At 63.3% G+C, this 21470-nt stretch overlaps 1 protein-coding gene across 2 annotated transcripts; it reads right to left on the reverse strand.

The window, feature by feature from the left end:
- Positions 211 to 12221, reverse strand: YTHDF1 (YTH N6-methyladenosine RNA binding protein 1). Of its 2 annotated transcripts, XM_021078235.1 has the most exons (5): positions 12097 to 12221; positions 11797 to 11821; positions 10652 to 10731; positions 4877 to 6394; positions 211 to 1406 (listed from the first exon to the last, which is right to left on the reverse strand). In XM_021078235.1, the coding sequence occupies exons 1-5, from the start codon at positions 12121 to 12123 to the stop codon at positions 1380 to 1382; spliced, it is 1677 nt and encodes a 558-aa protein (XP_020933894.1). In that variant the 5' UTR covers positions 12124 to 12221; the 3' UTR covers positions 211 to 1379. The 2 variants fall into 2 exon arrangements, with proteins under 2 accessions (XP_020933894.1, XP_020933895.1); XM_021078236.1 differs by lacking the exons at positions 10652 to 10731; positions 11797 to 11821; positions 12097 to 12221 and adding an exon at positions 7924 to 8099.

The raw sequence follows: 21470 nt of genomic DNA on the forward strand, positions 1-21470 counted from the left end.
CTGCCACCCTGCCTGGCGCTGACTGTCACGGGCACTGCTGCCACCTGACCTGCCAGGGAGCACCTACGGGTCCAGGCAGCCCAGGCAACCAGGCCGGGAAGAAAATGGTTGGCAGACGTGAGACCCACGCGGGCTCTGCAAAGGGATCCTTTTTCCTGGCTTTGCAGTTACGTGAACTGGTAAACGGGCGAGGATGAGATGACACCAGACTGCTAAATAGGTTTTGTTTATTAAGGCTTGTAACCTCCTAGAGGGAAGCAGCCCTGTGGCCGTGACTCTGTACAGGCAGTAACAGTTCAGAGAAAGTGACACGTTCTAAATACGAGTCTAAATAGCACAGCTTAAACTTTAACTCGGAGGGCCTGTGGTGAAGTTTTCAGAAAGCACCTGCGTTCTGGGGGGGCCCGCGACGGCGCGGCACAGGCAGGCGGCGAGCACGAGCCAGGCGCGCACGCCGCTCTCAGGCTCCAGCTCAAACTCCCGCGCGACGTCCTCAGCGGCCCCTCAATCCACAAAACGTGACAGCACATTCAGTTTCTAAAGGGTTTTGTTTTTTGCTTTTTTGAACCCATTCAACAAGAAAAAGAAAAGTGACACACGCTGAAATTTACAATCGGTGGCACCATCCGTCACGGGGTCTGGATTCCTAGGTCCCACGGGAAAGCTCAGCAGTACCGGTACAAAACCGCAAACCGGTGTCAGGACCCCCCAGGGACAACAAGGGAAGGGGACGGCCGCCGTGGGAGGCGGGTGTTCCAGGGAAACCGCAGTGGCCAAATCTGAACACCTGAAATCTTTCCTTCTGTCGGGTAGGAATCAAAGGGGCAGATCAGGAGGTAACAGAGAAAATGGCAAACCAGCTGGACACGGTGACAACGAGCCTGTCGACCTGAGCATCTTGAAGAAGAATGTTTAAACAAAACACGCGAAATGCCAGGCAACTCGGGTTTCTTACGTTCACCATTAAAGCAAAAGGGGTGAGACGAGCCTCGTGTAAAGACGTCAAATGACTGTGAGTGTGAGAACGAGAGCGTAATTGTCACCGAAAATAACCATGATAACAAGAATAAATCTTTGGGATGGACTGGACTCGGTCCTCACGGCTACTCACGCTGAGCGCTCCGGCGGTCTGAGCCATCAGCCGACAAACCGCCCTCCCCGTGAGCGCTCACCGACCATGACACACAGAAAGGGGACAGACGGACGAGGGCCGCTCTGGGCACACGTAAACTACAAACAAGGGCAAGACGCGCGCGCTCGAGCCCTGCACGAGGCCGGCCGGGCCGACGCCCGGGACGGCGCCCCGCACCACGCCCTCCGCCGTGCCGGGCGCACGGTCCCACAGTCCGTGTCAGACGGTGCAGGAAACGGCTCTGTCCTCACTGTTTGCTCCGATTCTGCCGTTCCTGCAACGAGAGGAAAGGAGGCGTCACCGTGAGCGGCCACGCCGTGCAGACTCCCGCAAGCCGAGGGGCCGCAGCCAGATCTGGACCCTGCTCCCCGCCGCTGGGGCCGCGCGCCCAGGCGTCCGATAGCGGCCTCCCCGTGGCGGCCGGCCGGGCAGGGCGACGCCTCGAGATGACCTCCTTTCCTGCGCCTGTGGACCAAGCCTGCGACCCGCCGCGCGTCCCTCCCCACGGGCGCCCGCCGCCTTCTCATCGGCGGGGCCCGAAGCCGCCCCGGCCCCTCGGTTCAGCGCCGCCGCCACGCTCAGCTGCGGAGGCGCAAAGGCCCAGCTTCCCCGGCCCCCTGAGCAGGAGGCGGGCGAGGGTCCCGGCTGGGCCGGGGCTGGCCGGCTACGGGTCTCGGACCTTCTGCACCCAGGAGGCACGGTGCAAGGAGGAGCCCTTCCTCCTTGCTAAAAAAGGACTGCACGTGTCTTCAGGTTAACAAATACCCCAATTCTCCCCCACGTGCTCCGTGTCGTCCCCCAGGGGACACCTGAGTGCTTTCCAGGCCATGTCCCTGTCCCGGAAAAGCCCCAGCGCGTGGGTGTGAGCAGGCTGGGCCGACAGCCACGGCGCCAAGAACTGACTCTCCTTCACTGGAGAGCTTGAAACGCTGGGTTTTGGGTTTTCCTAAAACATTCAGCTACCGCCCCTGCGGAGAGCAGGTCCCGACCTCTCTCTTGAGTTCCAAGCGGTGTCTCTCGGAGCCTTGACTGCCTCCCACCCCAGAGTGGGCAGCCGAGCGGAGGTCGCGCCTTCCCAGGGGGAGCTTGGCAGCATCGAAGGCCCGCTTTCCACGCAGGGGCACCGTGGCCGCTCGTAACACACAAGGAGATCCTCAGCCTGACAGCCCCTGTCACTCCAAACCCGCATGACTTTAAGTGCCCTCAGGAGTGGCTGCTTCTAGATTTATGAGCCGGAAGCTTGCAGGGCTTGGACTGACCCAGCTGCCCCGAGGTGCGGTGCCTCCCCAAGGAGCGGGCCACTGTCAGATGGACTGTGAGGCGCCGGAGGTAGGCAGGCCCTCCAAACGGCAGGTACATGCCACCTTCAGCACCAGGCATCCTGAGCATCGTGAGCCTTTGGAAACGATGGAGTCAAACTTCAGACAGAAACCGATGAACCCCAGGACACAGCAAGGTGGGCTTCCTGGAGGCCTCGCCCGCACAAGCCTGGGGTCCAACCCCGTCTCCCTACACATCACCCTAAGGACACACCCACCCTCCCTGGAAAGCCATCCGGGCCGCGTGGAGACCACAGCCCCGTGAGTTCGAGGTGGAAGCTGCACCGGGACAGCACCAGGTCGGGGCTGAGAACAGGATCAAGGCCCCACCGACACCTGTGGACCGAGGCTGCCAGCCTGGCCAGCCCGCGCCTGTGCTTGCTGCACCCACCTGCTCCGGAGCATTCCCAGCCCAGGGGAGGAGCAGGCCCGCGGAAGCCCGACGAGGCCAGCAAAGTGACAGAGGACAGCCCTGCCGGTGAACGTGCCACCACGGCCTGAGCGTGGGCTGACCCCTTCCACCCCCAGCTCCACCATGCGGGCGCCGTCAGCTGGATCCACCGCCATGCCACAAGCTCCAGGCACCCAGTTCCAACCACGTCGGGCAGGAACTGACCCCTCAGCTCATCAGAATCTTCAGATCCAGGATCACAGCGCGAAAAACAAAGCACACACAGAGTCAGCTCCCGGGAGTTCCTGCTGTGGCACAGCAGAAATGAATCCAACTAGAAACCATGAGGTTGTGGGTTCGGTCCCTGGCCTTGCTCAGCAGGTTAAGAATCCGGCATTGCCATGAGCTGTGGTGTAGGTCTCAGACGTGGCTTGGATCGAGTGCTGTAGGCCAGCAGCTGTAGCTCCGATTTGACCCCTAGCCTGGGAACCTCCATATGCCACAGGTGCAGGCTTAAAAAGCAAAAAAAAAAAAAAAAAAAAAAAAAAAAAAAAAAAAAAAAAACCCCAAAACAGAGCCAGCTCCTGGTCACCATTAGCGTGACCTCTGCCCGTCCCCACAAAGGCAGAATTCGGCATTTCATTTCATACCCCAGAGAGCAAAACCAGACTCACAGTAACCGCAACGAAGCAAGCCCTTTTATTTCCTGCACAGGAGTAAGAGTGGATCAAGCCGTTTTCCGTTTTGCAAACTGTGCGTTGTTAGTTTGTGCGACTTTAAGGCTGCTCACGGCGGAGTTCCTGTCATGGCGCAGCGGAAACGAATCTGACCGGAAACCATGAGATTGCAGGTTCGCTCCCTGGCCTCAACCAGTGGGTTAAGGAGCCGGTGTTGCCGTGACCTGTGGTGTAGGCTGCAGATGTGGCTCGGATCCTGCATTGCTGAGGCTGTGGTGCAGGCCAGTGGCTTCAGCTCTGATTAGACCCCCAGCCTGGGGACCTCCATGTGCAGCTGACGGCACCGTGTTCTCCGTAGGTCCCGCTACACGCTTTTCTGCCTGAAACTTTACTCAGGACACTGAAGTCCTCAGAGGGGGAGATGCGTTTTAACATGGGGACCAAACAAGGGTTGAAAACCCAGCTGTTATCAACTGACATCTCGGGAAAGGCAAGACATTTTATTTATCTTCCAGCCACGCCCACAGCACGTGCAAGGTCCTGGGCCTGGGGCCTGAACCCGCCCCTCCGCTGTAACCAGAGCCACCGCAGCGACAACACCGGATTCAGGGATCCACTGAGCCACGAGGGAGCTCCCGGACTGGACATTCTAATACCGAAAAAGCAGGAAGACCCTCAGAATGAACTGTCTTGAACACAGCAGCTTTGCGAAGTGCCACGTCCTTATCGTCCCCACTCCTGGGCCAGTTTCTGGGCACTGAGACCCACCCTCACCATTCCACTACCTACGCGGAGCAAGCTCGGGCCTCCGAGAACCGCAGGAGGTCAGGGTTTTGAGAGAAAAACCAGCACCACCCTCTAAGCAGAGTGTCCCCTGCTGAGAGCAAGGCCCTGCGAGGCCCTCGGTGGGGGCCTCTGCCCCAGCAGCCTCGCCCGTCTCTCCTGGGGGCCCCCAGGGCCAAAGAACATTCTGAGTGTTCCTGACTCGACCAAGACCGGGAAGCACCGCCGTAGAAAGATCACGATTCGTGAACAAGGGCAAGTTACGTGCGAGTCCTCAAGGGGGGGACTCTGCACAGCGGTCCCCACCGTGGTTCCTCACCGGAGGACACCCAGTCCCGGGGGCCGCCCCGCCCCCGCCGGCGCCCCGCCCCCCGCCGGCGCCCCGCCCCCCGCCGGCGCCCCGCCCCCGCCGGCGCCCCGCCCCCCGCCGGCGCCCCGCCCCCCGCCGGCGCCCCGCCCCCCGCCGGCGCCCCGCCCCCGCCGGCGCCCCGCCCCCCGCCGGCGCCCCGCCCCCCGCCGGCGCCCCGCCCCCGCCGGCGCCCCGCCCCCCGCCGGCGCCCCGCCCCCGGCTCACCTTGCGCACCACCTCCTCCTCCTCCTGGCGCTTCTCGTAGTGCGAAAAGTCGTCGAAGATGGAAGTGGAGTGCTTGTAGGAGGCGATGATCTTCAGCACCTGCTTCGCCTTCTCCAGGGGCACCTCCTGGGTGTCGCGGGAGTTGGTGACCGGCTTGTTGTCGTTGTTCTCCAGCCGGATGTGCCGGAGCTGGTTGTTGGGCACGTCCTTGACGAAGATCCACTTCACGTCGAACTTGCCCTTCCACTTGTCCTGAGACCAGACCCCGGCGCTGGTGCCGTAGTCCACGGGCGACTTCATCTCGGCCACCCCGCAGAAGTGCCCGCTGCCGTTGACGCTGAAGAGCAGGTAGACGGGCCCCTTGCTGCCCAGCGCGCGGAAGGCGCTGTCCAGGCGCCGGTTGCCGTGCTCCGTGCTGCACCAGATGGAGTACTTGATGGAGCGGTGCACGTCGTCCTCCGAGTAGCTCTTGATGATGAACACGCGCCCGCTCTTCAGGTTCCAGTCGAACTCCCGCGGGTTGTAGCTGTGCGCGGCTTTCAGCTTCTCAAGGACGGGGTGGGACTCCAGGCTCGGGGCCGCGCCGGGCGGGGCGCCTCCGGGGGAGTTGCTGTCACCGCAGCCGGGGCCGCTCTGCCCGAATGCCGCGTTTCTGTTGCGAGGGGCGACCCAGCGGGTCTGGGGCGGCTGAGGGGGGCCTGGATACTGCGCGTGGGCCAAAGGGGGAGGCTGAGCCGGGAGAGGCTGCGCCACCGGCTGGGGCTGGGGCGTCGCCTGGGGGGCCGGCGCCTGCTGGGGGGCCTTGGGCGCCGGCCCTTTGTTGTCCCAGGTGCCGATGTCCAGGTTATGCTTTATGGGCGGAGGGGGCAGCGCAGCCCCGATCACAGGTCCACTCTTGGCCTTCATCTTCGGCTGGGGCTTGGCGGGCTTGCTGGCAATGGCCGCCCACGACGTGGGCTTCGACCCTGGCATGTTCACACTGGGCCCTCCGCTGCCAGACAGGACGCCCGTCATGGCCACGCTGCTGACCACCGACCCCACCGTCTTGACAGCAGAGGTGGTGACGTCCCCGAGCTTCAGGCCCACCATGCCTTGCTCCAGGCTGTTCACGCCAGGGGCCTTGCTGAGGGTGTCACTGTGAAAGCCCGCCTGCCCGTCCACAATGGTGCCGCCCAGGGAGCTGGGCGGGTAGGTGTAGCTGCTCCCATAGGCGGAGCTCTGAGCCTGCTGCCCCTGAGACCCACTTGTGCCCCAGGCCGAGAAGGCGGGGTTCTCGGGGAAGAAGTTAAACCTGTGCTGGTAGATGTTGCTCCCCAGGCCCCCGGGCTGCCCAAAAACAGCATCATGCATGAAGTGATGGTCTCCGTTACTGAGCTGGCCGTAGGTGGTGAGGTACGGGATCGGGGGGTCCCCGCCAGTGGACCAGGGTGCCTCGCTGAGGGAGTAGGGGAATCCGATGGACGGCGGCGGGTAGTAGCTGGACAAGTAGGGGTCGGCCATGGAGGGGTAACTGTTACTCTGTGGAAACAAGCGGGCGACACGTTAGACGCTGTGGCGACCCGGGGGACCCCGCTAGAGCACAGGCTCCCCACCCCCTCCGGGGGCGCCCGGCCAGGACAGAGGAGGAAGACCCAGGCGACCCGGTGGCTGCCCCAAACACAGAGCATCACTTGCAGCGACCTGGATTCACGCTGCGGGCAGCAGCCACTCAGAAGCCCCACTTCGCCTGCGAGAGCGAGCGGTCCAGTGGGAGAGACCAGGGCAGGAGCAGACCTGACCTACTGGCCACACCGCTCACAGAAGGACACCAATGGCAGGCGCAGCGCCACAGAGAGCGAGGCAGCTTTAATGAGCAGGAGACAGGACGCTCAGGGCTGCGGGCCTTGGACCTGACCCCTCACTCAACCCCCAGGACTCCTTAGCCCTGACCCCACGCTCAACCCCTAGGACTCCTGCCCCAGCAAGGGCCCGCCGAGGAGGCCCCTCCACTGGCCGGTGACCCGGTGGCCCCAGGCGGAAGCTGGGCTGCGGCAGCCAGGGAGGGTCCGGGCTACCTGACCAAAAGGCCTGAGGACGGGAGGAGCTGGACCCCGAAGGCCTGCGAGAACAGGCCAGCCCCTCAGCCCGTCCCAGCCCGCACATGAAGGTCCCCACTGCCACCTCCTGCCTCCCTGTCCCCACCGAGGACTCCTGGGGCTCCAGGGATCAGAGCTCCTTCCTGCCAGCAGCTCGCTGGACGCGGGCCAGTGCCCGCCAATCCCCACGGCTCTCGGGGAGCACAGCCGGGACAAGAGTGCCCCCGTGTTCAAGGGAACAGCCTCGGCGGCCTTCCTGGAGAGACAGGCGGATTCCGGCCCCTCAATCCACCTGCGCCTGCGGGAGAGGCTGCTCCGAGGAGCAGGACCTGGGTGGGGTCTGGGCAAGGCGGGGCAGCCCCCAGGCCAGGAGCCTCTGGGCGAGGACCTCAGCCCCCACAACAGTGACGATGCCTCTGGACAACAGGTCAACCCTCTGCAGCGTGGCCAGCCCTCCCCCTGCCCCCGCCACCACTCGGCCTGGGCAGTGCCCTGATCACAGTAACGCAGCCTCCTCCACAGGCAGGGATGGCACTGGGAGGAGAGGCCGCGTGCGTTCCGGACACGGCCCCGGCCCCAGCCCCGGGCTGCACTTCAGCCTTAACCACCAACTCAGGACCCGAGAGCGCGGACACCACATTAGCCACTTGCAAGGCCCTCAAGCCCACACCCAGTGTCACTGCTGTCCTGCCACAGCTACTGCCACCGTGGGGCCAGGGGTTAGCAGCTGGCTCCAGGCAGGACAGTCCAGGGAAGAGGAAGCAGGCCAGCGTGTGGCACCTGAGTCCTTCCACCGCGGGAGGGACCCAGGGAATGCATGTGGGAGACAAGCGGGCCTGGAGGACCCGCACCCCGTCCTCCAGTGGGGGTCAAGCTGAAGGGCTATGGTGAGGTGCGGCCGTGAGTGAGGCCACGCTCCTACCGCAGAACCGAAAACCAATCCATCCCGCCAGGCGGCTTCCCCGCGCGCACCAGAGGACGCGTCCCAGCACAGCGCGGGACAGGCGTCCACGAACCCCACACGGTCAGCACCGGACCCGGAAACGACCTTCTGACCAGCAAGCGCGTCTGTTACACCGGGAACACGGCTGAGTTACTGAAGAGGGAAGACGGAAAGGCGCGCTTTATTCCTCCGTCCCCATCAGCCGGGACGGGGCGCCGCGGCCGGGCTGCGGAGGGTGCACGCAGGCGCCGGGACTCCCGCGCCCGCCGCCCGGCCGGGGGTCCGCCGGCAGCCCCCGGCCCTGACTCGGGCCCATCTCCACGCGCTGAGCAGGAACTTCTGGGCCCTCCCCATGTCGCCTCACCTCCGAGGGAAAAACAGAGCCCTGGAAAGCAGGGGCCGGCTCAGGACGAGCAGAGCCCAACCCATGCTGCCGGCCTCGGAAGGGGCCCAGGGCTGCTCCAGCCGGGCGCTCCTGGGGCCACGGGGAGCGGCGCCCCAGGCCTTCCTGGGGGGAGAGCCAGCGCCCCCGACGCGGTCCCAGCACGGCGCACGGTACTGGTCAGCTCCCTAAGCCAGAGGCGCACGTCTTCATGCCCCAGTCACCCGAGGACTCCTGCTCCACGGATCACAAAGTCACCGTGTCTCCAAGCGGCTACCACAAGCCAAGTCCGGGTTCAAAGAGAGGCGAGCACCGCGGGACTGACCGACCTGCCCGCTCGCCACCTCGGGCGGCGACAGCTCCACGGGGTGCACGCGGCCAAGCGAAAAGTCGCGCAGGGAACCGTCCCCTTAAACAAGTGCAGTTTTGCTCCTGCCAACGACAGCTCTGTGGAGACGAAGCCGTGTGCTCAGCAGCCTGGCCTTTCTGAATGGGACTCGTGGCCGCACAGGGGCATCCGAGGGAGGAACCATCCCAAGTGGCTCCCGACGCATCACAACCCACGTGGAGAAACGAGCCGCAAACTCGGGACCCAGGGCCCCGCCGCAGGCCGCCACCAGGCACGCCAGGGCCTCTCTGGCCCTCGGTTCCTCCGTCTAGGAGGGAGCTCCTGGAAAGTCAGGCTGTGGGCCCCCCACCCCGGGTTGCATGCTTCTCCACGCTGCAACAGCAGGACGTTTCTGGAACGTCTGTTCTCAGTCGGGAGCTCTCGCGATACTCACTCTTCAGGGTCGTGCTGATTAACCGGCTGAACGGCACTCGTCCTCACGGACAGGGCGGCGGCGGCGGCTCGCCACAGTCTCTCTGCGCGGCTTTCCCGGGGCCAAGCGGAGCTGACTCCGCACTGGCTTCAGAAAACCATCTACTTCGCTCTTTTTTTCCCTCCTCTTCAGGGCCGCACCCGCGGCCCATGGAGGTTCCCAGGCCAGGGGTCGAACCGGAGCTGGGGCCGCTGGCCTACACCACAGCCACGGCAACACGGGGTCCTTAGCCCCCTGGGCAAGGCCAGGGATCCCGCCTGCATTCGCCTGGAGACAGGTCAGGCTTGTCACCGCTGAGCCACGCCAGGAACCCCTACCTCACTCTTTCTTTTCTTTTTTACTTTTTTTTGTTTCCACGCTTGTTTAAACCGAAGAGCTGATTTACAATGTCGTGTTAGTCCCAGATACACACACACGGCAGGGACTCGGTCACACGCACCTGCTCTCTTTCAGATTCTCTTCCCTCGCAGGTCGTTGTAAGGCACTGAGCAGAGCTCCCCGTGCTGCGGAGCGGCCCTTGCTGTCCAGCTGTTTCACGGGGCCCTGCGGTGTGTGTACACCAATCCCTCACCTGCTCCGCGTGTGAAAGCGTCCCTCTAAGCAACACAGCTCCGGCCTCAGAAAACACCCTCCTCGTGTAGAGAAACAGCCCCCTGACACTCTGGTGAGCCTTCAATGCCTCACCCGGCGAAACCAAATCGCAGGAGTGATGAGACAGTCAAGGAAGGAAGTCCACGTTAACTCCCAGCCACGCCTGAGCCAAAGCCCATCGCTGAGCAGCCAGGTCTCTGCAGCCCTGTCCGGCCCAGGGCGCGGCTGACTTGCCAGGCGCAGCCAGGAAGAAGGCCGGGGAGAGAGGAAAGTGCTCAGACACTGTAGAGAAGGGTAGCTTAGCAAGAAAAGAGGCAGAGGTTGTGCTTAAACTTGGACTCCAACTAGCGCAGTGCTTCTACCCAGCACAATTTAGCCCCCAGCAGATACGTGCCAAGACACCGCTGGTTGTCACGTGGGGGGGGCACTAAGGACACCTCATGGGTAAAGGCCAGGGAGGCTGCTAAACATCCTGCAATGCACAGGAATGCCCCCCCACCACCACCACCGTGCCAAGAATGTTTCAGCCCCAAACTTCCCTGGTGCCAAGACTGAGAAACCCTGCGACCGACACCCAAGAAGACCAGTAGCCAGGATTTGCTGCGGTGCATCTGAAGCTTTACGGGTACCGTCTCATCTCTCCCCACAAGTCCATCAGGAGCTCCCCCGTCCTACAGAAAAGGAAGCAGGAGCAGGGAGGGCAGGCCCCCCGAGGAAGTGCCATCAAGTCAGCGGGCAAGTTAAGATCCCAAGGCTGGAGCCTGGCTCCAGAGTCCTGCTCTTAGCGGCTCTCCAAGGCCACAACTGCCATGATGCAGAGCTCGAAAAAGGCCACTCTTTCCAGTGCCTCACAGTCTGCTCCTTTGCTGTTTAAGACGGAGAAGTGAGAGACACGGCAGTAACGGGGGAGTGCGCAGCACAATCAAATCTAACGTAAAATAAGTTCAAAGCAGATACGCTCACCTGGTTTGACTGTCCAGAAAGGTAGGGCTCAAAGTCACTGTCATGAACGCTATCCTTCTGATGCAAAGAACCATTTTGTACTGGAATGAGAAGGGGCAAGACATTACCTTTGAGTTTTTAAAACACTGCTCTTAATCGTGGAAAGTAAAGGTAGTAACGCTTACGTCCACCCCCCTCTACAGGAACTGCTTTTACTCAAAAAGGGCCACAGTCATCCCAGAGCTAATCAGAACGGTGACACTAAACTTTCAACAACTCAGCTTACGTTTTTGGTAAAAATTAATTGTAGTTTGGTATATGGTGACAAAACAGAGGTACAGACAAAACAATGCAAGCAACTGGTAGCTGGGTTTTGGTGAGGAGGAGGTGGTCTGAGGCTGCTGTGTGCCGGACAGAGACGGTGCTTCCGAAAGCCCGACTGCACACGCAGAGCACAGGAAACAGCGCAGTGGAGCCGGGAAGCGTGTAGCTGCAGTGTTTCTGAACTACCACCTGGCCGTGCTTATTTGCCACTGTCACAACGCTCAGCCAGGAAAGGAAGGGAGAAGGACACAGGGGCTGGGCCTCGTCCAATCTGAAAACACGAGGGACCGGATCTGGTTCTGCTCACGCAGCACACACACCAACTGCAGTCTTCTGAGGAAAGACCCAGCGGCACCATGGGAGGGAGGGAGCTCCGGGAGTGCGTTTTGGGGGTCTGGCCCCAGCCAGGACATCCCAAGAGATTGTAAAGACTTAGGAAGCGGGCGGGTTTCACAGGGTGAGGCCACCAGCTCACCCGGGTAAGGCCAGACCAGGTAGGGCCAAGGTCTGGCGGTCACCCCGGAGCCAGCCCCACACCTGGAGCTGCAGACAGACAGGCAAGTGGCGGCTCCCTGGGCTCCTTCCCCACCTAATCAACCCGCTGGCCGTGGGGGAGAAGGATGGAAGTGCTCAAAGCACCTATTTTCCTACTGCTTGAAAAGCCCCTGCTTTAGACCTGTTACCACTCCCCAACAACTGGGAAGTTTCACCTCCCCTAAGCTAAGGGAGAGAAACCGCGATTCCGGGCGCCCCTGCCCACACCTGTTTTTCCCCCACGTGTGCGCCCGGCCCTCGGCGAGCTCCGCTCCAAAGCCTGCGCGGACCGTCCCGACCGCACTCACCTTTAGTATCCTGTCCTTTCGTTCTCTGCTTCGCCACAGGCCCGGACGGTGGGAGCGGACAGAACCCGAGGAAGGGAAATACAAAGTTATTCGCAAGAACCCTTCCAGGCGGGCGGCGCGCTCTGGCCTGAACGGCCCACGGTCCCAGGCGACGCCCACCCGGCTCCCGGCTCCGAGCCCCCCGCCCTGCGACCCGTGCCTCTGGCCCTGGGCCCCGCGACCCCGGCCCGGCCCCGTGACCCCGACTCCTGTCCCCGCGAGCCCAAGCCCCCGGCCCTGCGACCCCGGTCCCGCTGCTACCTGGGGGTCCACGCTGGTGGCCGACATGCTTCATGAACAGCCGGCGCGGCGCGGGGCCGGGGCACCCGCCGGCTCGGGCCTCCCCGCGAGGCCGGGCCTGTCACCCGCGCTCTCGCGGCCCCGCGCCCGCCGCCTCCTTCCCGGGCGCTGGTCGGCCGGGCGGCGGCGGCGGCGGCTGCTGGGCGCGCGGGCCGCTTGCGGACCGGCGCAGCCTGGCGACCAGGACGGGACGCACTGACGAGGAGCGGATTCCAATGGCGGCTGCAGCGGCGGCGGCGGCGGCGGCAGCGACGGCAGCGACGGCGGCGGCGGCTGCGGCGGCAGCGGCCGGGACGAGGCTGAGCGACGTAAGCGCGCGCGGGGCAGGCCGGGAGGCCGACGGGCCGCCACGCGCCGCGCCTGCGCGCCGCCACCCTGCGGGACGGATCTCGCGCCTGGGTCCCAGTCTCGCGCGGCGGGGCAGGGCGAGCCCGGGAAGTCACGTGGGCGGGTCCAGAGGCTCACGGGGGGCGGGGGAGCAGCGCGGCAGGTGTGCACCTGTTGGGTCTCAGGGCCGCAGCCATCGCGAAGGCGGTGATGCTGCGGCAGCAGGGCGGCGCGTGCCAGCGCGGGGTGGCGCAGCCCGATGGCACCCCCTCGCTGGTGCCCGAGAGGTGAAGAAGCGCGGCCAGTGACCGCAGCCGCTCACTTATTGATTGCCAGTTACAGCAGGCTGCAGTCCACTGTAGCCCGCAGCTCGCCCCAGACGCCCGCCGGCATCCTCAGAGGGACACCCAGGCTCTGAGCTTTGCGGTCCTGGACTTCTGCAGCCTCTGTCCCCGTGGAGCCCTGGGCTCTGGCCTCACTGAGGGCGCTGCTTTGTGAGCGCTCTCTTGGGTCTCCAAGGGGCTCCCCAGTTTATAACCAATTTGCACGTTAGAGCCTCAACCCAGATTTCACCACAGGGAAGAAAAGAGCTCAGCCCTGCACCGGGCCCTGGTCCAGGAGCCTTTTGGTCTCTGTTCAGGGATGGACAGCCCCTCCTTGGCTCCACCTTCCTGAAGGGTGGCCGGTTCTCGCTCCCCACTCCCATGCCACCCCACACAAGGTCCCCAGCCTGGATGCCCCTTGGGGCTCCCCGGCATGGCTCCTTTCCCAGCTCTCCCAGGTACACCATCTTCTCAAGGCCCAGATCTCATGTTGTCCTCGTCCTGCTGAGGCTCAGAGGCCTGGAATGCTGGCTCGCTCAGCTTCTGGTAGCCCGAGGTGTCCCTGGCTCTCTGCCTCCGTCATCACACAGCCTTCTCCCTGTGTCATGTCTCTAAATCACCCTCCTCTTCTAGGAGGCGCTCTGATCCACTGTGACCTCATCTTACCTCCATTCTATCTGCAGGGATGCTGTTTTCAAATGAGGGCCCACTCTCAGATACCAGAGAGACAGGAATCTTTTCCAGGGGGCCACCGTTCAGCCAGCACAGGGATCACAAGTGATGTCAAGTAAAAAATCTGGAGCCACGCTCCAGGGCCGGAGGTGTGGAAGTTCAGATTCACAAACGAGAGGCCTGAGGAGGTGCGGTGCCACCGGCCAGGGTGCGGCAGGCAGGACCCGATAGCTACAACCTGGGCCCACCCCAGGCTGCCTCCCCGCCAGCTGGGAAATCTGGCAGTGTATTCCTCACGGATCTCAGCGAGGGGAGAGGGTGAGGGCCACCCAGAGCAGGGAACGTGAAGATCCCCAAAGGCTCTATGTAGGGACCGTGGTGGCCCAGCACAGGGGGCTGAGGCCCCCAGACCAGTGCCAGGGGGAGGCTTTTCCTCCACCAGGCCTGAGCACACCGGAAGGACGGAGTCCGGAGCCTGGACCTGAGCTTCCTGTCATGCAGGTGGTCACTGCCATGGTCTGGCTATGAAGGGAGTGAGAGAGAAACTGCCCCAGTCTGGCCCACCTAGCCCAGCTCCTCTGCAGCTGGAGGCCCAGGCCCTGCAGCTGGGAGAGCAGCTCGTGGCACAGGGAGGAGGGTAGGACCGTTGGTGACACTGACTAGCTCAGGCTTTGGCACGGCACAGGGCGGGATCTTTAGGGCAAGGGTGGCCCAGCTCTGGGTCTGTGCTGGGGCCAACAGACTCGCCCCCTGCCCGGAACGTTGCCCCTGCCCTTGGCACCTGATCCCTGTCATCCTTCACTTTGCAGAGCGGCCCAGTCCATGCAGGCACAAGGCGCAGGGGCCTTCTGTCACGAGTGTCTGCTGGCAGAGACAGCCCACTCCATCCTGCGCTCTCCCCCGCAGGTGCCCCTTCCTGCTGTACCCAGCACGTTTGGGATTTTCTGAATATTTCCAGCATTGATTTAAGGAGGTTTGACTTTCTGTTTATTTCAAAGGCGTGTAGGTGCGTGGTCAAAAGCCTCATCTGTGTACAAAGTGGGAGGCAGAGGGTCCTTCCCACGCTGCTCGGGTTCCAGCCTCACTGGCCCCAAGGCACGTGCACACTTGTGCAAGGGCACCAGGACAGGGGGTCCCGCAGGTGGCATCACCGGTCAAAGCGCACTCGCACGGGCCACCTGCATGGTCTTAGATCTGGCACGTCATCCCCCAAAGAGGCATGACGAGCTGCCAGCGGGGACACTTTCCAGCGAGCTGGGGGCGGGGCCTCAGGGTGTCGGCCCCGAGGTCAGGCGAGCCCTTGGCTGAGCAAACCATCCCCTGGACGTTGGACAGGGCGCACCTGACAGCCGGCCTCCGGGGTCTGCGCAGAAGACGCCTGCCCCCTGGCTGGGCGACAGAGGTGCCCATGCTGCTGTCGGCCACTCCCCGGCCCCCTTCTCACTGACACTCAGGGCTCAGCCCTGCCGGAAGCCCCTTCACACCCCCACAGACCTGCTCACCTTCTCAGGCTCTTCCTGCTCCCAGCTCAGGAATAAGCTTGACGCACCTCCTGTGATTTACAGTTTTGACACTGATTCTCTCTAAATAACTCGCCGGGTCCCTGATTCCATACGTGTTAACTGAGCGCTTCCCTCCACCCTGCAGACGTGGGAGCTGCGGATATGAGCCTGATCACTCAGTGCCTGCCGTGCACCAGGAACCAGGGATGCTGGAGGGCAGAGAATGAGCCTCCTGCTGCCCATGAGGAGGGAGGGACAGGGATAAACTGGGCACCTTGGATCAGCGCCGAGATGGAGCCAGGAGGGGAGCCGTCGCAGACCTGAGGCTCAGGATGGGCAGACTGGGAGCCAGGGCACAGAGGTAGCTGCCTGCCTGCTGGAGGGGGAGCTCCCGCAGCCCCGGCCACGCCTGTGTCTGCTGCTGAGTGCTGGGAAGACCCAGCTGGGTGTGTGGGATGCGCCATCTGACGGGCAGGGAACACACCAGCAAGGCAGAGGCCGTCTGGGTTCCTGGAGCAGCTAAGCCTCTCGGAAGTTAGAGAGCTTGCCCAGACCACACCGCTGCTCCGTGACCACAGGAGGACTTTGGCCAGCTCCTGGCACTGGCAGCAGCAGTGTCCTCGGCAGACACCCTCCCCGAGGGGCCCCACAGCCATGCCCCCCCCCACTGGCCATGCCCATCAGCTCTCCCTCCCTGCTTTGCCAGGAGCTGCTTTTGCAGTGTTTTAACTCCACTTGGCCAAGGGTGCCTTCTGTCAGCACCAAACTGTCCCCAGAGACATGCCAGGTGGCCTGGGGCCTGGATGTCTCACAGGTGCAGGAGCAGAACGCACCTGCCCGGTGGTTGCTGCAACACTGGGGGCTAGATTGCTCTGCAGCAGAGTTCCAACTCGGGTGGCTTCGACCTTGGCAGTGAGAATGTGCGGGAAGCTTCCAGGCCAGCAGGGCCACCGCAGCACAGGGCAAAAGCTTGGGGCCTTGCTCCCCAGGCAGGAGGAGGCCTTCCCTTCCTGCCACCAGCTCTCTCGGGACCCGGTGGCCTTCGGTAGTTGACGTCGAATGTCCCGCTCAGGGAGGGCGCTCACAGAGGGGCACGTGCCCTCCTAGGCACCTAGGCCCATCCCTGCCGGTCGGTGTCCTTCCATGTTCACCCCAGACTCCCGCTGGGGCGTGGGGCAGTGATGGTCACTTGGCGGGGACAAGGGAGTGGGCAGCTGAGAATCCATCCTGGAGGAGGGGCATTGGGAGGCCCTGAGTCCCTGACATGTGCCCCATTGTCCCACCGATGGCACTTTACAAAACATAACTTCAAAGATAAAGTATCAGCCATGTCAGGGAGTTCCCTGGAGGCCCAGCGGTTAAGGATCTAGTGTTGTCACTGTTGTGGCATGGGTTCGATCCTCGGCCCAGGAACTTCCACATGCCATGGGGGCAGCCAAAAAATGTTAAAAGTATTAAGAATGTCAAGATGGGAGTTCCTGTTGTGGCGCAGTGGTTAACGAATCCGACTAGGAACCATGAGGTTTCGGGTTCGGTCCCTGCCCTTGCTCAGTGGGTTAATGATCCAGCGTTGCCGTGAGCTGTGGTGTAGGTTGCAGACGCGGCTCGGATCCCGTGTTGCTGTGGCTCTGGCGTAGGCCTGTGGCTCCAGCTCCGATTCAACCCCTAGCCTGGGAACCTCCATATGCCGTGGGAGCGGCCCAAGAAATAGCAACAACAACAACAACAAAGACAAAAAGACCGAAAAAAAAAAAAAAGAATGTCAAGATGGTAACCACAGAGCTTTAAACACCAAGCGCCAGCCCATCGGAGCGCAGGTTGAATGCCCGAGGCCCCAGGACGCCATGAGCACGCTCCACTACAGGTCCCCAAAGAGTGGGGAATGCGGGAGCCCGTGTGGCCACAAAAGCGGGGGAGGAGCGGGGGGGCCAATGTGACGAGACCGCACAGAGATGCCTCGAGGGCTCCAGGTGGCCTGGGATGGGCGGGGCCTCGATGGCTGGGCCAGGTGCCCGGGGAGGGCAGCGGTGGGAGGGGAATGAGGGTGAGCAGGGCCAGCTGGGGGGGTCGTTCGTGGAGGGCAGGTGAGGAGAACTACGTGCCCACCGCCACCTCCTGTGGGAGGAGGGGAGCCCAGGGCCCGCGGCAAACGGCCTGGAGTGGGGCCGACTCTCTGTGCGGCTGGCCAGCCGTCTCTTTGCATGCCAGCCTCACCCCTCCTGTCCAGGGACACATCCGGCTCAGTCTGGGGTGGCCCCCTCGGTCCCTGCGGTCAGGGGGGGCCTGGCCGACTGGAACCATGAGCCCCACCCGGGACAGCAGCCGAGCTATGAGCACAGGAGCGGTCAGCGGCCACCTTGGCCTGGAGATGGTGCCGCCTGGAAGCAGAGCCCAGTGGGGCAGAAGGGGCAGGCCTGGTTGATCCCCAAGCGGTCACCATTGGGCTTTTGGTCACATGAACAAATACTTTTCACTTTTGCTGCAGCTTTGCGTTTCTGTCACCTGCTGCTGAGAGTCCTGACCGTGGTGATGGTGGGTGCATGATATGCCAACCTCAGGCCCAAGCCAGACACACAGCCCCACTCGGCCAGCCCCCCCTGGCTGCCTCCAGGCTCCCCCGCCTGCCCCTCACAGCCCTGCACCTTCATACACCGCGGGTCCCCGAGAGGACCCACCCCACACACGTGCCCGTGAGCCTCCCACCTGCTGTTCCCTCTGCCTGGGACACCCTTCCCTGGCCCTGCCCAGCACACTCAGCTTCTCCTTCATTCTGAGGAGCCCCCGGAGTCTGGAGCCCCCCCAAGTCTGCCCTTCCCTCCTGCGGCTCCCTTAAGCCTCTCGATTATTCTAGGGAGCCGGGGCCCAGCTGGGTCATCACTTGACTGCAGGAAATGCTCGCATGTGTGAGACCCCAGCCCTCAAAAGTGCCTCCTCGTGAGCTTTCAGAGCGCGAGGCAGAGATGGAGAGACCGGAAGAGGCTCTGGGACCCTGTGCCATGCTCACCCTCCAAACGCCTGCGTGGAGGTGGAGTACGCCGCCCGCTTTATCCTGCAGCCCAGCAGCTCTGCTTTCCCTGGAAGCCTGCCCCCAAGCCATGGTCAGCAAGCCCCCTGATGCAGCCCTTCCTGAAGCTGACCCCGACCGTCCCCGGATGCCAAGGCTGGGATGTGAGGCTGGAGACGGGACCCTCAGGCCTCCAGATGCGAATGTCTGACCAGGGGACATTCCGGGCTCTGCAGGACTGAGACCAGAAGGCCACTCCTCAGCCTCCCCCTTCCCTATGCCGGACCTTCAGTCCAGCCGAGCCTCCCAGCTCAGCACCCGGGCTTGGGGAGGGGACAGGAAGGAGCAGCCGCCAAATCCTCTTCGGGGACTCGCCCAGCGTCCCGCCTGGGCCTGGGGCCATGCACACCCAGGAAATCCTCCGGTTGACCAAACCCCGGCGGTGCAGCCTGGGGCGCGAAGGCGGCCCGACGCCGTGGTCCAGACACCGGCGCGGGGCTCACAGCTGGGTGAAGGTCAAGGTCCAGCCTCACCAGTGGGGAGATGCCCGGGATGGGGGTCCGCCCAGCGCTCACGTTCCCCGCACGCCCCCTGCTGGCCGCTCACAGCTCTGCCCGCAGCGCCCTCCTGCCCACGGGCCACAGGGCGGGGAGCCAACCAGCCAGGCCCAGCTGCTGGGGGCCCACAGCCTCTGAGGCCCCCAGCAGGGGTGCCCACCCAAGGACCCTCAAGAGCACAGCCATCATTTGCCTCCCGCCCACCCCTCCAGCGGCGGTGGCCCCCCCAGTCCCGGTTTCAGGGCCTGCTCTGGAGCACTCTGCCCAGCCCCCGGCCTGGAGGGGGAAGTACATTCTCTAAGGGGAGTGAGTTTTGTTTTGTTTGCTTATTTATTTGTTGGTTTGTTCATCTTTTTAGGGCCACACCCATGGCATGTGCAAGTTCCGAGGCTAGGAATTGGCTGGGAGCTACAGCCACTGGCCTCCACCACGGTCACAGCCATGCTGATCCATAACCCACCGAGCAAGGCCAGGGATCGAACCCGCATCCTCCATGGATGCCAGCCAGGTTCGTTACCACTGAGCCACCACGGGAACTCCCCTAAGGGTGAGTTTTTAAAGGACACTCTTTCCCTCTCTCTCTGGCTTTCTCTCTCTCTCTCTTCTTTCCTTAAATCTTTATGACCCTGTGGCCCAGGCACCGTTCCAGGCTCTAAGGACCCCACAGAGAACCACATCAGATGGGGCTCCCACTGCCCACGTGACCACCTTGGCCTGTCCACGCTGACGCTGCCCGTCCTGGGTAGGGTTGTGCCCAGCTTGGGCTTTGTCCGACTTCCGCTGGTGGTGCTTGGAAGGATGGGGTCCTTGTCACCATCAGCGAATGGGGCTCCAGGTGGAGCACGGGCCTCCAGGCAGGGTCTGCCTGCAGAGGCTCTGAGGCGGACCACGCTGTGAACGGCAATGAGTGGGGAGGGGGCGCAGCCCCAGGGCTCTGCCCCACCTTCCCCAGACCTTCCGGTGGCCCCAAAGCCACCTCACAGGACTCCAGTGTGCTTGCCTGGTGCCCTGTGGTCACCTGGAGACTTCGCTCTGTGGCCACAGGTGAGAGTGCACCTGCGCCAGCCAGGCTCCCAGACCCCCAAGGGGGGAGCTCTTTCCTCAGCCAGGAGGGTGGGGGTGGGGTGCAGAGAGGGGCCCACTGCCCCACATCAGAGGGTGTGGCCCCCGGGCCCAGCACCCCAGCACTGGACATCCTGGAAGATCAAGAGCTGGAAGGACCAGCGCCTGGCTCCGCAGCGCCCCCTGGGGCTGACTCAGAGCTGCCCTCTGTAGCCCCATTGCAGGGAATGAGTCCCCAGGTCTGCCCCCCTGCCCAGTGGCCCTGGCCCCGCTGTCCAGAGGGGAATCCAGAGCGTGTTCAAATGGCAAGCACCCACGGCTTCCAGCGAAGAGTTTTCTCAGGCAGGGGTGCGGCTCTGGGGGGGCGGCAGCTGTGCTCATGCCTGCCCAGCCCCCCTCTTCTTGCGCTGCCTCCCATCACAGGGCGGGGAGCCCTCCGTGTGGGGACATTCCTGCCCAAGCCCGGCTGGTCCTGAACCTTTCGGGGAGAGTGGGGATCTGGTCTGGCTCCAGGAGCAAACCGTACGGGGTCCTGAGTGGTCTTCGTGCTCCTGTGTCTAAGCGGTTGGGGTGACCCAGAGGCCTCGACCCTCCATCTCCGGTCTGGCGTCGTCTTCTTACCTGGGAAGGCTTCACGGTAAAGACCCACAGCGCCCCCGAGCGGTCGCAGGGCGCCTTCTGCGGCATTGCACGTGTCGGCTCAGGTTTAAAGCTGACACTCGGTGAGAAAGATGGACAGATGGCAAAGAGAGCACCTCCAGAAGGAAACAGCAAAATAGTCAACAGCGGCTTATTCCTCAGTGGAGGGAAGGCCGAGGGCCTTTTTGAGGTGCTTATTTCGAAATAGGTAGGGATGCACGGAGAGTTGCCAGGGAACATGCCGAGGCCCAGTGACCTCCCTCCCAGGAAGCTCCCGCGCAGGGTCAACTCTGGGCGCTGGCCCTGGTGGTGCCAGAGCTGGTTCAGAGGGTGGCTTTGATTTTCTCTATATTTTCAGTATTCTCGAAATTTCTGGACTACGTAGATGATAGTTATTTTTAGCTCCCTATTTCTTTCTATTTAATCATGTGAGCAGCATATGAATAATTTCTTGTTTCAGGAGTTTCAGCCTCGGCTGCAGACAAGGGCAGAGGCGGAGGCTGGTCCTTCTTGAGGGGCCGGGCTCCTGCTGGTGACCCTCGGCCCCCCCTCTGCAGCTCCACGCCTGCGTGCACACGCAGAACCCCTGCTTCGGCATGTCGGGGGGACTGGACCCCTTCCCGGGAGATTCCCACAGGCTGGGGTTGTTCGTGGGAAGGTCCAGAGTGAAGGCGGTTGCTTGTCCCGTCCCGGCCCCCTAACTTGGGGATCCGAGGGACTAGAGCAGCGGTGCCCCCATGGATGCCACCTCTGCTGCCGGGGCCACCCCGAGGGTCCTCCAAGCGGGGCTGGTCCCCAGGCCCAGACCGTTCAGAGCAAACCAGGGGCTGCAGTTTCCCTCCTGAGGTGCCAGCAGCCTGGAGGGACCCTGGTGCACAGCCCCATCCTCAGGAGGGTGGGGTGGGCAGAGTGGTCCAGAGGAAACCCACCCCCGGGGCGGGCGGGCACGCTTCTCATTTCCACACAGAGCGGGGAGCCAGAGCCTGGGGGGGTGCGATGCCTGGTGTCCTGAGGTGACCTGCTGGGAGTCCCGCTGTTGGGAGTCCCGCTGTTGGGAAGTCCTATCTGGGGCCTGTCCGTCTCCACGTGGCCCCAGGACTCCCCTGCCCCAGGAGACTGGCCCACCCCCTCCTGGAATTGCCCCAGCGGCGGCGGCGGCAAAGCGGCCTGCTACCTGCTGCCTGGTTTCCCGCCACACTTTTAGTGCACCCTCGGGAAAGCAGGTGGGACTTCAGGGGACCCAGGCCAC

This window comes from Sus scrofa, chromosome 17 (genome assembly GCF_000003025.6).
Source record: "Sus scrofa isolate TJ Tabasco breed Duroc chromosome 17, Sscrofa11.1, whole genome shotgun sequence".
In the NCBI taxonomy this organism is placed as follows: domain Eukaryota; kingdom Metazoa; phylum Chordata; class Mammalia; order Artiodactyla; family Suidae; genus Sus; species Sus scrofa.

Excerpts from the sequence above, each read along its gene's own strand:
- YTHDF1 (XM_021078235.1), bottom strand. The coding sequence starts at position 12,123 with ATGTCGGCCACCAGCGTGGACCCCCAG. Across the intron at positions 11,822-12,096 it reads CCACCAGCGTGGACCCCCAG|AGAACGAAAGGACAGGATAC; the intron begins GTAGCAGCGGGA and ends GTGGCGAAGCAG. Across the intron at positions 6,395-10,651 it reads TTTCTGGACAGTCAAACCAG|AGTAACAGTTACCCCTCCAT; the intron begins GTGAGCGTATCT and ends TTGTTTCCACAG.